Source organism: Conger conger, chromosome 17 (genome assembly GCF_963514075.1).
Source record: "Conger conger chromosome 17, fConCon1.1, whole genome shotgun sequence".
NCBI classification, from domain to species: Eukaryota; Metazoa; Chordata; class Actinopteri; order Anguilliformes; family Congridae; genus Conger; species Conger conger.
In genome coordinates this window covers 36,972,682-36,987,106 of record NC_083776.1, presented here as the reverse complement: position 1 = coordinate 36,987,106, position 14,425 = coordinate 36,972,682, and the positions used below count along the sequence as shown (strand labels likewise).

General features: G+C 49.0%; 1 protein-coding gene across 1 annotated transcript in view; it reads left to right on the top strand.

Annotated features, from left to right (window-relative positions):
- traf3ip1 (TNF receptor-associated factor 3 interacting protein 1) overlaps window positions 1-14,159 on the top strand; it is a 31,897-nt gene extending 17,738 nt beyond the window's left edge. The window contains exons 7-11 of the mRNA XM_061225764.1: window positions 3,191-3,314; window positions 3,872-3,908; window positions 4,111-4,187; window positions 10,284-10,507; window positions 11,295-14,159. Of these exons, the coding sequence (XP_061081748.1) occupies window positions 3,191-3,314; window positions 3,872-3,908; window positions 4,111-4,187; window positions 10,284-10,507; window positions 11,295-11,460 (628 nt within the window). The 3' untranslated portion in view covers window positions 11,461-14,159. The remainder of the gene's footprint in view (window positions 1-3,190; window positions 3,315-3,871; window positions 3,909-4,110; window positions 4,188-10,283; window positions 10,508-11,294) is intronic.
- The last annotated feature ends 266 nt before the right edge of the window (window positions 14,160-14,425 follow it).

Here is a 14,425-nt window from a genome sequence, read left to right as displayed (position 1 = left end):
TTGACCCTATACATCCAACACTAACCACAACACAACACACTGGACCCTATACATCCAACACTAACCATAACACAACACACTGGACCCTACACATCCAACACTAACCAAACCACCTACCACACTGGACCCTATACATCCAACACTAACCATACCACCTTCTACAACACACTGGACCCTACACATCCAACACTAACCATACCACCTACAACACACTGGACCCTATACATCCAACACTAACCAAACCACCTTCCACACTGCAACTTATACATCCAACACTAACCATACCACCTACAACACACTTGACCCTATACATCCAACACTAACCATAACACAACACACTGGACCCTATACATCCAACACTAACCAAACCACCTACCACACTGGACCCTATACATCCAACACTAACCAAACCACCTACAACACACTGGACTCTATACATCCAGCACTAACCATAACACAACACACTGGACCCTATACATCCAACACTAACCAAACCGCCTACAACACACTGGACCCTATACATCCAACACTAACCATACCACCTTCTACAGCACACTGGACCCTATATATCCAACTCCAACCAAACCACCTACAACACACTGGACCCTGTACATCCAATACTAACCAAACCACCTACCACACTGGACCCTATACATCCAACACTAACCAAACCACCTACCACACTGGACCCTATACATCCAACACTAACCATACCACCTTCTACAACACACTGGACCCTATACATCCAACACTAACCAAACCACCTACCACACTGGACCCTATACATCCAACACTAGCCATAACACCTTCTACAGCACACTGGACCCTATATATCGAACACGTTCCATAACACCTTCTTCAACACACTGGACACTATTCATCCAATACTAACCATAACACCTACAACACCCTGGACCCTATACATCCAACATTAACCATACCACCTACCACACTGGACCATATACAACCAACACTAACCATAACATAACACACTGGACCCTATACATCCAGCACTAACCATAACACAACACACTGGACCCTATACATCCAATACTGACCATACCACCTACAACACACTGGACCCTATACATCCAACACTAACCATAACACCTACAACACACTGGACCCTATACATCCAACACTAACCAAACCACCTTCCACACTGCAACTTATACATCCAACAGTAACCATACCACCTACAACACACTTGACCCTATACATCCAACACTAACCATAACACAACACACTGGACCCTATACATCCAACACTAACCATAACACAACACACTGGACCCTATACATCCAACACTAACCATACCACCTACCACACTGGACCCTACACATCCAACACTAACCAAACCACCTACCACACTGGACCCTATACATCCAACACTAACCATACCACCTTCTACAACACACTGGACCCTACACATCCAACACTAACCATACCACCTACAACACACTGGACCCTATACATCCAACACTAACCAAACCACCTTCCACACTGCAACTTATACATCCAACACTAACCATACCACCTACAACACACTTGACCCTATACATCCAACACTAACCATAACACAACACACTGGACCCTATACATCCAACACTAACCATACCACCTTCTACAGCACACTGGACCCTATATATCCAACTCCAACCAAACCACCTACAACACACTGGACCCTGTACATCCAATACTAACCAAACCACCTACCACACTGGACCCTATACATCCAACACTAACCAAACCACCTACCACACTGGACCCTATACATCCAACACTAACCATACCACCTTCTACAACACACTGGACCCTATACATCCAACACTAACCAAACCACCTACCACACTGGACCCTATACATCCAACACTAGCCATAACACCTTCTACAGCACACTGGACCCTATATATCGAACACGTTCCATAACACCTTCTTCAACACACTGGACACTATTCATCCAATACTAACCATAACACCTACAACACCCTGGACCCTATACATCCAACATTAACCATACCACCTACCACACTGGACCATATACAACCAACACTAACCATAACATAACACACTGGACCCTATACATCCAGCACTAACCATAACACAACACACTGGACCCTATACATCCAATACTGACCATACCACCTACAACACACTGGACCCTATACATCCAACACTAACCATAACACCTACAACACACTGGACCCTATACATCCAACACTAACCAAACCACCTTCCACACTGCAACTTATACATCCAACAGTAACCATACCACCTACAACACACTTGACCCTATACATCCAACACTAACCATAACACAACACACTGGACCCTATACATCCAACACTAACCATAACACAACACACTGGACCCTATACATCCAACACTAACCATACCACCTACCACACTGGACCCTACACATCCAACACTAACCAAACCACCTACCACACTGGACCCTATACATCCAACACTAACCATACCACCTTCTACAACACACTGGACCCTACACATCCAACACTAACCATACCACCTACAACACACTGGACCCTATACATCCAACACTAACCAAACCACCTTCCACACTGCAACTTATACATCCAACACTAACCATACCACCTACAACACACTTGACCCTATACATCCAACACTAACCATAACACAACACACTGGACCCTATACATCCAACACTAACCATAACACAACACACTGGACCCTATACATCCAACACTAACCATACCACCTACCACACTGGACCCTACACATCCAACACTAACCAAACCACCTACCACACTGGACCCTATACATCCAACACTAACCATACCACCTACCACACTGGACCCTATACATCCAACACTAACCATACCACCTACCACACTGGACCCTACACATCCAACACTAACCATACCACCTACCACACTGGACCCTATACATCCAACACTAACCATACCACCTACCACACTGGACCCTATACATCCAACACTGACCATAATATATTTTACAGCAGTCGACTCAAACTGTCACATGAGTGCCATGAAGGGCCGTGTGTATTATTTGATCTTGATTATATAATTAGTTCAATCACTTGCTGAATTAGAGCTGTAATTGTTTGTAGTTTTATTCACAGGGGTTGTGCGCGCATGAAAGCTGTGTTGTGTTGAGTTGTGTCCACAGGGTTGTGCTGTTCCTGCAGGCTGGGCAGCTCCAAGCCCTCCGTGGTGATCGTAGATGGGAAGAGGCTCTCTGAGGATGAGGAGGAGGATGGGCAGTTTGTGGTGGAGGACGCCCGCCCCCCTCCCATGCCTGAACTGGAGACAGTGAGTGTGGGACTTCCGTTGCAGTGGGGAAGGGTCTGGGCAAGGGCAGCAGGTGGCATGCTCACACGACTGTAGCACTAAGGTAGCAGGTGGCATGCTCACAGGACTGTAGCACTAAGGTAGCAGGTAGCATGCTCACAGGACTGTAGCGCTAAGGTAGCAGGTGGCATGCTCACAGGACTGTAGCGCTAAGGTAGCAGGTAGCATGCTCACAGGACTGTAGCACTAAGGTAGCAGGTAGCATGCTCACAGGACTGTAGCGCTAAGGTAGCAGGTAGCATGCTCACAGGACTGCAGTGCTAAGGTAGCAGGTAGCATGCTCACAGGACTGCAGTGCTAAGTTAGCAGGTAGCATGCTCACAGGACTGCAGCGCTAAGTTAGCAGGTAGCATGCTCACAGGACTGCAGCACTAAGAATTACGGTGGCGGTACAGCCACTCAGAGAAGCAGAAAGGCTCATGGGAACGTGCCATTACAGTGGTTTTACAGCCACTCAGAGAAGCAGAGAGGCTCATGGGAAGGTGCCTAACCTGCAGTAATGGCCCCTCTCTCCCCAGGAGAGCACAGCGGAGCTGCACGGGGAGGAGAAGCATGGTAAGAGTCTCTCCAGTGGCCAAAATACACTCTCCCCTACTGCCATTTAACATCATTCAGTTTTTTTTTATTTTTTTTTTATTTACTGAATTTGAAAGCATTGGCAGTCTAATTGTAGCTGTGGCCAAAATCTTCTATTTGGAAGGCTAGCAATTTTATTAGCCTTAAAAAATGTATCGGCCATTTTGTGCTAATTTTCCAGGTGGGCTGGTAAAAAAGATTCTGGAGACCAAGAAGAACTATGAAACTTCACCGTCCTCACCAAAGTCGAAAGAACAGGTACTGTGCAACCACACTGAAACACCTCAGCCCATGTTGTTCTCTGCTCGTCACTAGATGGCACTGTTGTGCCAGTATAAGCGCATTCAGACAGAGAATCAGACCTGGCCTTTCACAACTGCCCACACTCACTGCGCTCAGCTTTCTTCTTGGAAATGTAATACCTGAGGGATGTGTGTTTTCATGTATTTGGTGTTTAAAAGTCTAGGGCGAGCCAAAGGCATGCAGTCTGTTGGCTAAGCAAAGCGGCTTTGGTAATGGGGCGTATAAGTGTAATGGTGGGTCTGCCGACAGAGATGTGACCCCCCTCTCTGGACTGCAGAAACCACACACAGCCCCGCTGCACTGAGACTTGTTCCTCCTCATCGCGCTTGCCACATCAGCCAGAGACACATTCCTGAGCCACAAAAGCACAAAGCTGCCACGTTTTAAAATGGCTTAATTTTGTTTATGTATTTTGGTGTTTTATCAGCTGGTGCTTTGTTCCGTGGCGTGACGGCCGTGGTCTTGCGAGTGCATACCTTTTTATCAACAGAAATGGAGTTATGATCAACATACCCAATCTGTTCCTCATTTCGCCCTGCCAGACTGAAATGGCTCCAAAGGCATTTCTCATTATATCTTTCTCACTAATTTCTGTGGAAATCTCTTCTGTAGAAGGTTGATGTGGAGGCCCCTGTGACATGCTTTTCTCTGGCTCAGCCACTGCGAGCTGTTCTTCACTGAGAGCTGTTCTGTTCTTCACTGCGAGCTGTTCTGTTCTTAACTGCGAGCTGTTCTGTTCTTCACTGTGAGCTGTTCTGTTCTTCACTGCGAGCTGTTCTGTTCTTCACTGCGAGCTGTTCTGTTCTTCACTGTGAGCTGTTCTTCACTGCAAACTGTTCTGTTCTTCACTGAGCTGTTCTTCACTGTGAGCTGTTCTGTTCTTCACTGCGAGCTGTTCTGTTCTTCACTGTGAGCTGTTCTTCACTGCGAGCTGTTCTGTTCTTCACTGCGAGCTGTTCTGTTCTTCACTGCGAGCTGTTCTGTTCTTCACTGCGAGCTGTTCTGTTCTTCACTGTGAGCTGTTCTGTTCTTCACTGTGAGCTGTTCTGTTCTTCACTGCGAGCTGTTCTTCACTGTGAGCTGTTCTGTTCTTCACTGTGAGCTGTTCTGTTCTTCACTGCGAGCTGTTCTGTTCTTCACTGCAAGTTGTCCTTATTCTGCACGCAATGGCAGATAACCCTGCCCTGATACAGAACTGCTTCTGTCTCTGGGCATTTCCTCCATTTTAACAGTAGGTTAGCTTTGTTAGCTCTTCTGTCTCTGAGTGTGTTTCCCTGCATGGGTCTGCGCTCTGTGTTTGGTTAGTGCCTCAGTTTGCACTGCTGTGGTCAGTGGGTTGGCGGTATGCGAGGGCTTTGGGTGGTCCGCCCAGCTGTCCCGCACCAGTCTCTCTCTGACAAACGCTGTTCCAGCATCGTTCATGCAGAAATCCCAAACCCTCACCCCATCCCGCCATAGTACTGTGACTCTCATCCCATCCCGCCAGAGTGCTGTGACTCTCTCCCGTCTGTCTGTGACTCTCTCCCCTCTGTCTCAGAGCGCTGTGACTCTCTCCCGTCTGTCTGTGACTCTCTCCCCTCTGTCTCAGAGTGCTGTGACTCTCTCCCCTCTGTCTCAGAGCGCTGTGACTCTCTCCCCTCTGTCTCAGAGCGCTGTGACTCTCTCCCCTCTGTCTCAGAGCGCTGTGACTCTCTTCCCTCTGTCTCAGAGCGCTGTGACTCTCTCCCCTCTGTCTCAGAGCGCTGTGACTCTCTCCCCTCTGTCTCAGAGCGCTGTGACTCTCTCCCCTCTGTCTCAGAGCGCTGTGACTCTCCCCCCTCTGTCTCAGAGCGCTGTGACTCTCTCCCCTCTGTCTCAGAGCGCTGTGACTCTCTCCCCTCTGTCTCAGAGCGCTGTGACTCTCTCCCCTCTGTCTCAGAGCGCTGTGACTCTCTCCCCTCTGTCTCAGAGCGCTGTGACTCTCTCCCCTCTGTCTCAGAGTGATGTGACTCTCTCCCCTCTGTCTCAGAGCGCTGTGACTCTCTCCCCTCTGTCTCTGTGACTCTCTTCCCTCTTTCTCAGAGTGCTGTGACTCTCTCCCCTCTGTCTCTGTGACTCTCTCCCCTCTGTCTCAGAGTGCTGTGACTCTCTCCCCTCTGTCTGTGACTCTCTCCCCTCTGTCTCAAGAGTGCTGTGACTCTCCCCCCTCTGTCTCTGTGACTCTCCCCTCTGTCTCAGAGAACTGTGACTCTCTCACCTCTGTCTCAGAGCGCTGTGACTCTCTCCCCTCTGTCTCAGAGCGCTGTGACTCTCTCCCCTCTGTCTCAGAGAGCTGTGACTCTCTCCCCTCTTTCTCAGAGCGCTGTGACTCTCTCCCCTCTGTCTCAGAGCGCTGTGACTCTCTCCCCTCTGTCTCAGAGCGCTGTGACTCTCTCCCCTCTGTCTCAGAGCGCTGTGACTCTCTCCCCTCTGTCTCAGAGCGCTGTGACTCTCTCCCCTCTGTCTCAGAGCGCTGTGACTCTCTCCCCTCTGTCTCAGAGCGCTGTGACTCTCTCCCCTCTGTCTCAGAGCGCTGTGACTCTCTCCCCTCTGTCTCAGAGCGCTGTGACTCTCTCCCCTCTGTCTCAGAGAGCTGTGACTCTCCCCTCTGTCTCAAGAGTGCTGTGACTCTCCCCCCTCTGTCTCTGTGACTCTCCCCTCTGTCTCAGAGAGCTGTGACTCTCTCCCCTCTGTCTCTGTGACTCTCTCCCCTCTGTCTCAGAGTGCTGTGACTCTCTCCCCTCTGTCTGTGACTCTCTCCCCTCTGTCTCAAGAGTGCTGTGACTCTCCCCCCTCTGTCTCTGTGACTCTCCCCTCTGTCTCAGAGAACTGTGACTCTCTCACCTCTGTCTCAGAGCGCTGTGACTCTCTCCCCTCTGTCTCAGAGCGCTGTGACTCTCTCCCCTCTGTCTCAGAGAGCTGTGACTCTCTCCCCTCTTTCTCAGAGCGCTGTGACTCTCTCCCCTCTGTCTCAGAGCGCTGTGACTCTCTCCCCTCTGTCTCAGAGCGCTGTGACTCTCTCCCCTCTGTCTCAGAGCGCTGTGACTCTCTCCCCTCTGTCTCAGAGCGCTGTGACTCTCTCCCCTCTGTCTCAGAGCGCTGTGACTCTCTCCCCTCTGTCTCAGAGCGCTGTGACTCTCTCCCCTCTGTCTCAGAGAGCTGTGACTCTCCCCTCTGTCTCAAGAGTGCTGTGACTCTCCCCCCTCTGTCTCTGTGACTCTCCCCTCTGTCTCAGAGAGCTGTGACTCTCTCACCTCTGTCTCAGAGAGCTGTGACTCTCTCCCCTCTGTCTCAGAGAGCTGTGACTCTCTCCCCTCTGTCTCAGAGCGCTGTGACTCTCTCCCCTCTGTCTCAGAGAGCTGTGACTCTCCCCTCTGTCTCAAGAGTGCTGTGACTCTCCCCCCTCTGTCTCTGTGACTCTTCCCTCTGTCTCAGAGCGCTGTGACTCTCTCCCCTCTGTCTCAGAGCGCTGTGACTCTCTCCAGCCACAGAGCAGCAGTTCAATGGTCTCTATGGTGTGTGTTTGTGTGTGTTAGAGCAGCAGTTGAATGGTCTCTATGGTGTGCGTAAGAGCAGCAGTTGTATGATCTCTATGGTGTGTGTTAGAGCAGCAGTTGTATGATCTCTATGGTGTGTGTAAGAGCAGCAGTTGTATGGTCTCCAGGATGTAACCATTGTAGGCCCCTCTGTGAGAGACTGTAGTATTTTCTGTGTGTTTAGGGATGACCTTTGCTCTGACCCCCGGATCACTTGTATATTGTTGCAAGCCATTTCTCGGAAGGCTGTTTCTGTTTGGATGAGTTGGGAGCTCGATAACAGCTGCGTTTTCTTTAGAGGAGTTTTCCCCTTCACCTCGGTCTTCCTCTGTAATGTGCTGTAGTTAGCCGTGGAGAAGGCTAGCGGGCGTAAATAAACCGTCACCTGACCGAACGCAGAATGCCCTCCACGGGACAGGCTGGAAAATAAACACAGGCCCCTGTCCCAGCCTAGCCCACGTCTCGCCGCCAAGTGAAGCCTCGTCCGTCTGGATCCTGCTCCGCAGGAAGCCGCTACCGCCACGCACAGCCTCTGACCCCTGACCTCTGACCCCACGGCTGTGTCTCTGACTCCCAGCAGGGACGAAAGCAGGGCTCTGGCCTGGGTCCGCAGTGCATGTCTTTTCTCTTGCAGAATAAATATATCCACAGTATTTTATTAGGAACACTATACTAATACTTTGCTCTTGTAGGAACCCCTCAAATACAACAAAAAGTGAAAGTATCTGAGAGGTGAAGGAAACGTGTAGTCTTACCAGGCGCTACTGGAACAGGATTAATTTGATGTTTTCTTGTTTATCTGACTCCAAAAGATAAGTTTAACTCTGTCCTAACAGGCTCTATGCGCTCATTATCCATCTGTACAGACGCCGACGAGCCCCTGGCCTGTATAGCCTACGATGACACAATTACGTATCTTGTGACGGCACTCGTATATAGGCGAGTGACTACAGGGTGCAGGTATCCTAGGTTATCAATGTCTGTTAGGACTGTTGGTGTGAGTCAATAAGGATGCAGGTTAAAATGAATACAATTTATTTAACAATGTGCAATGCAGAAATCATATTAGCGACTCTCCTTGAACCATTCCACGTTTCCCTCTCCGGGGCTCCACACACACACACACACACACACACACACAAACTGGGCTCCCTTTCTCTGCAGTGCTCTCCAAACTGGTCTCAGCCTCTGTCCCTCCTCTCCTCCTGCATGAAATGCATTTAATTTGAAAAATATTCATGTTTTTGTTCTCTAAATTGTGAAATTGAAAAAGATGTAGATAACAGTAATCCTGGGTTAAGCTTTGTGCATAGTTAAAAATCTACATAAGATGAGGGGGAAGAATAAAAATTGTGTTATTGGCAATGAATAGTGTCATTTTAATGTCCGTCTGCAATATGAATCCTGCATGTGTGAGTCCCTCAGCGGCCAGGGGTGGGGTACAGGGCATAGCACTGTGTTTGAGTGTCAGTGAGGTAGCGTGTTAGCCTTGCTCTGTGCTCTGTATGCAGTAAGGTAGCGTGCTAGCCTTGCTCTGTGCTCTGTATGCAGTAAGGTAGCGTGCTAGCCTAGCGCTGTGCTCTGTATTCAGTAAGGTAGCGTGCTAGCCTTGCTCTGTGCTCTGTATGCAGTAAGGTAGCGTGCTAGCCTAGCTTTGTGCTGTGTGTGCAGTAAGGTAGCGTGCTAGCCTTGCTCTGTGCTCTGTATGCAGTAAGGTAGCGTGCTAGCCTAGCTCTGTGCTGTGTGTGCAGTAAGGCAGCGTGCTAGCCTAGCTCTGTGCTGTGTGTGCAGTAAGGTAGCGTGCTGACCAGCCTATACTTTCTGGGCCTGTTTTTGTGGTATGACACACCGTGGGCGGCCAGTGTATAGCTCAATCTGCCTCGCTGTAATGGCAGTGAACAGGTGGCGTTTCAGAAATTCTGCTCAGCTTTCTGTAAGCAGTTAGCCACCTTTCCCAGAAGGTCCAGTGTCCCATTTGTCACCTCCTCCCTGATACCCACAAATCAGCAAGCCAGCCCTGAAGGGAAGCCACAAGACCACAGGGTTTCTCCCAAACCTCTCCATTCCTAAGTCATATGTACGAATGCCCACATCACCCTGATGTGTTTGTGCAGCTTTCGGGGAATGGCGGGTGTGTGTGTTTCTGGAGCGTGGCATTCCCAGGCGCTGCCTGCATTGGCGGCACAAGCACAGTTTGTTATTGAAGTCTGAGGGGGAGCAGCCACACTGCTCTGCTCCCTTCATCTACACGTTACTCTTTTGGGTCTTATACTTGTTATGCATATGTGCTGCTCTGGGGCAGGTCTGGGGTCGCTCTGGGGTTGCTCTGGGGCAGGTCTGGGGCAGGTCTGGGGCAGGTCAGGGGTCGCTCTGGGGCCGCTCTGGGGCAGGTCTGGGGCCGCTCTGTTTATGGTGTAAGTGGCTCACTCAGTGCTGTCCATGCCCAGGGGTGTGGTACAGAAGGGCTGTACTGTAAGAGGCTGCTCTCTCTCTGCAGGGCCGCTCTGTGGTGTCGGAGGCGGCTCAGCGGAAGGAGAGGGAGCTGGTGTCGCGGGAGATGGACCGGCTGCGCTCCTCCATCCAGACGGTGTGCCGCAGCGCGTTGCCCCTGGGGAAGATCATGGACTACATCCAGGAGGACATGGACTCCATGCAGAACGAGCTGCAGACCTGGAGACGCGAGAACCAGGAGCACGCACAGGCTCTGCTGCAGGAGCAGAGGTACACGCCACTCATGATGGTGATGATGATTATGGTGATGGTGGTGCTGGTGTTGATGGTCATGATGATGATGATGATGATGGTGGTGGTGGTGATGGTCATGATGATGATGATGATGGTGGTGGTGGTGATGGTGATGATGATTATGGTGATGGTGGTGCTGGTGTTGATGGTCATGATGATGATGATGATGGTGGTGGTGATGGTCATGATGATGATGATAGTGGTGGTGATGGTCATGATGATGAAGATGGTGGTGGTGATGGTCATGATGATGATGGTGGTGGTGTTGATGGTCATGATGATGATGATGATGATGGTGGTGGTGATGATGATGATGGTGGTTCTGGTGTTGATGGTCATGATGGTGATGATGATTATGGTGATGGTGGTGCTGGTGTTGATGGTCATGATGATGATGATGATGATTATGGTGGTGGTGGTGGTGGTGGTGTTGATGGTCATGATGATGATGGTGATGATGATTATGGTGATGGTGGTGCTGGTGTTGATGGTCATGATGATGATGATGGTGGTGGTGGTGATGGTGATGATGACGATGATGATGATGATGATGGTGGTGATGATGATGATGATGATGATGATGATGGTGGTGGTGGTGGTGGTGGTGATGATGATGATGATGATGATGATGATGATGGTGGTGGTGATGATGATGATTATGGTGATGATGGTGGTGGTGGTGGTGGTGATGATTATGGTGATGGTGATGGTGCTGGTGTTGATGGTGGTGTTGATGGTCATGATGGTGCTGGTGTTTTGGCAGGGTAACGGATGCTGCAGTGGAGCCCCTGAAGGCTGAATTGGTGGAGCTGGAGCAGCTCATTAAAGACCAGCAGGACAAGATCTGCGCCGTCAAGTCCAACATCCTGAAGAATGAGGAGAAGATCCAGAAAATGCTCTCCAGCATCAACTTCTCCTCCAGGACATGAGACACAGACCCACAGTACTGGCCAGGAGTATGAGAGACGCATATCCACACTGACCTCCAGCACTGACAGGGAGTATGAGAGACACAGACCCACACTGACCTCCAGCACTGACAGGGAGTATGAGAGACACAGACCCACACTGACCTCCAGCACTGACAGGGAGTATGAGAGAGACAGACCCACACTGACCTCCAGCACTGACAGGGAGTATGAGAGACACAGACCCACACTGACCTCCAGCACTGACAGGGAGTATGAGAGACACAGACCTACACTGATCGCAGCACTGACAGGGAGTATGAGAGACACAGACCTACACTGACCGCAGCACTGACGTAGTATGAGAGACACAGACCTACACTGATCGCAGCACTGACAGGGAGTATGAGAGACACAGACCTACACTGACCGCAGCACTGACGTAGTATGAGGGACGCAGACCTACACTGACCGCAGCACAGACAGGGAGTATGAGGGACACAGACCCACACTGACCGCAGCACTGACAGGGAGTATGAGGGACACAGACCCACACTGACCGCAGCACTGACAGGGAGTATGAGGGACACAGACCCGCACTGACTGCAGCACTGACAGGGAGTATGAGAGACGCAGACCTACACTGACTGCAGCACTGACAGGGAGTATGAGGGACACAGACCCACACTGACTGCAGCACTGACAGGGAGTATGAGGGACACAGACCCACACTGACCATAGCACTGACACGAGCCCCACAGCTCCTGGAACTCTCTTTGGAACTCTAGATGATGTGTAGGTACATGGGTCTGTGATGGAAACTTGGTGGGTGACCTAATGAAAGCCTGATTTTCAGTTCCTGGGCTGTTATACCAAATAATATGGTGTCCTCTGTCTCCCCCCAGTCACCTGGCCCCTCCCCAAGCCCCATTTAACGTGCCTTCTGTAAGCAAGCTTTCATTCAGAGTGACCCCGCCCCTCCCATTGTGACCCCGCTCATCTCATTGCAACCCTGCCCCTCCCGGCATGATCCCGCCCCTCCTGACATGATTCTCGCCCCTCCCGGCATGACCACGCCCCTCCTGGCATGACCCCGCCCCTGAAAGTTATTTATCTCCTCTGTGTTTCTGAGCTGCTGTCTCTTGGGGAAATATCCATCTTTGAAAATAAACCCAGGGGCAGTATTGCTAAGGGACACTACACCTTAGGATACTCTAGAGTAGGGATCTCAAACTCAAATCCTGGAGGGCCACTATGTTTGTTGCTTTCTGATTTGTTCCTGCCCTTAAGTGCTTAATTTAAGTCAGAAATTGGCGATCACCTTGTTTCTAAGGCCTAAACTGTGTGCTGATTGAAAGGAAACTAAAAAACAACCAAAGGAAACTACAAAGCCCAGAAGACTCTGTGGCCCTCCTGGATCAGGGCTGATTGACGCAAGTCCAACGGACACACTGCTCTGGACACAGACACAGACACAGACACAGACACACACAGCTCGTTTACATTGGGATTCTGCAGGGGTTGAAGCAGCAGTAGGCTGGCTGTTCTGTGGAGGTGAGGTGATGTGAAATGGCTGATTGTGGCTCTGTCTGGTTGCTCTCCTGGCAGCCTCACTGCACTTTAAATAAAGGGCCGTTTCATTGGCTGAGAGACGCAGGAGCGTCACATAAGACACAGCGTCTTCCTCACCCCATCAAAGACGCTGTGGAGACATCATTCGGTTTGATGGTTAAAATAATAGTTAAGCTGGCGGACTGTAGTGGTTTGACTGTACTAAACGAACTTCCTGTAATAGAGATATTTGACCATTTCAGTTGTTTGCACTTGCACTCTGTTAGAGAAGCGCGTCACTGATGCCATTTGCTGGGCTTTAGGAGAGTTGAGTTGGTTCCAAATAGATGCAGTAAGAGGTCTTATGATCATTTTAATGTCTGATGTTTTCTGCTTCAAAGCCAAAAAAGCCTGTCACATTCTGTCTACAATTACTCCCAACACAAATACATGTGCTGTACCTACCATTCCCTATTGGCACAACATTTAAATTATTTATATTTTGATAAGCTTTTAAATCCTTGATTACTGCGTAAATCTTATCAATATTAATTCCTGCAAAAATGTAAGCAATACTGCAATTGTCGGCCTTAAATCTTTTGCACTAAAATGACTTTGATGTATGATAATGAACACTATAGTACAGATGTATCAGTTAATTGTTCAAAAATGCATCTTGGGTTTAAGTAAAATGTTAAATTTCTTGGAGAAATATTTAACTGAAGTTGAGAGTTTTTGCTCTTGAAAAATCTCTTCAGCTTATTGTCAATGGAAAAGCTATAAATGCAGGTTTTGAATGTAGTCGCCAGTCAGTCAGCAGAAACAGAATCTTTCTTTGCTTCAGGTGGTTGCAAATATTAACAACAGATTACTCCAGACTCCCAACAAATCACAATTTAGCATCAGTATTATTGGAGCGATGACTAAGATCTCTAAATAGTTTCTCAACATATGTTATTGTAAAAGGAGCAAATGTTTCTGAATGCTCGCCTTCCTGGCTCTTTAAATGATTTCTCTGTGTTTGATAGGATTCTATTTACACTGTAAACTGATTGTACCATACCCATTTTTCATATTGTATATTATGTATATTTTGAGCCTGTATCATAGTTCACAAATTACAATAATTTTTGTAGTGGAGTGAAATAAATGGTTACCTTTCAGTAGAAGCTGTTGCCTTGAAAGCGTCTTACTCACACTCTAATTTGACAATCAAAAATGCCTGTGAAAATGTGCTCATTATAAAGCGAATTCACCAATATAGTATTGTGGAAATGGTTTTGTTGGTTTGGCGAAATATAGCGGAGTCATGCGTGCATGCTTTGGAATACAGCTTTTTCATGGATTTTTAATGAAAAAAAAATAGTATCGTCAATGTGTTTCGGAACTCAAATGGATTCATCTCATTGACCCATATGCGCGTGCGCGTGCGCGT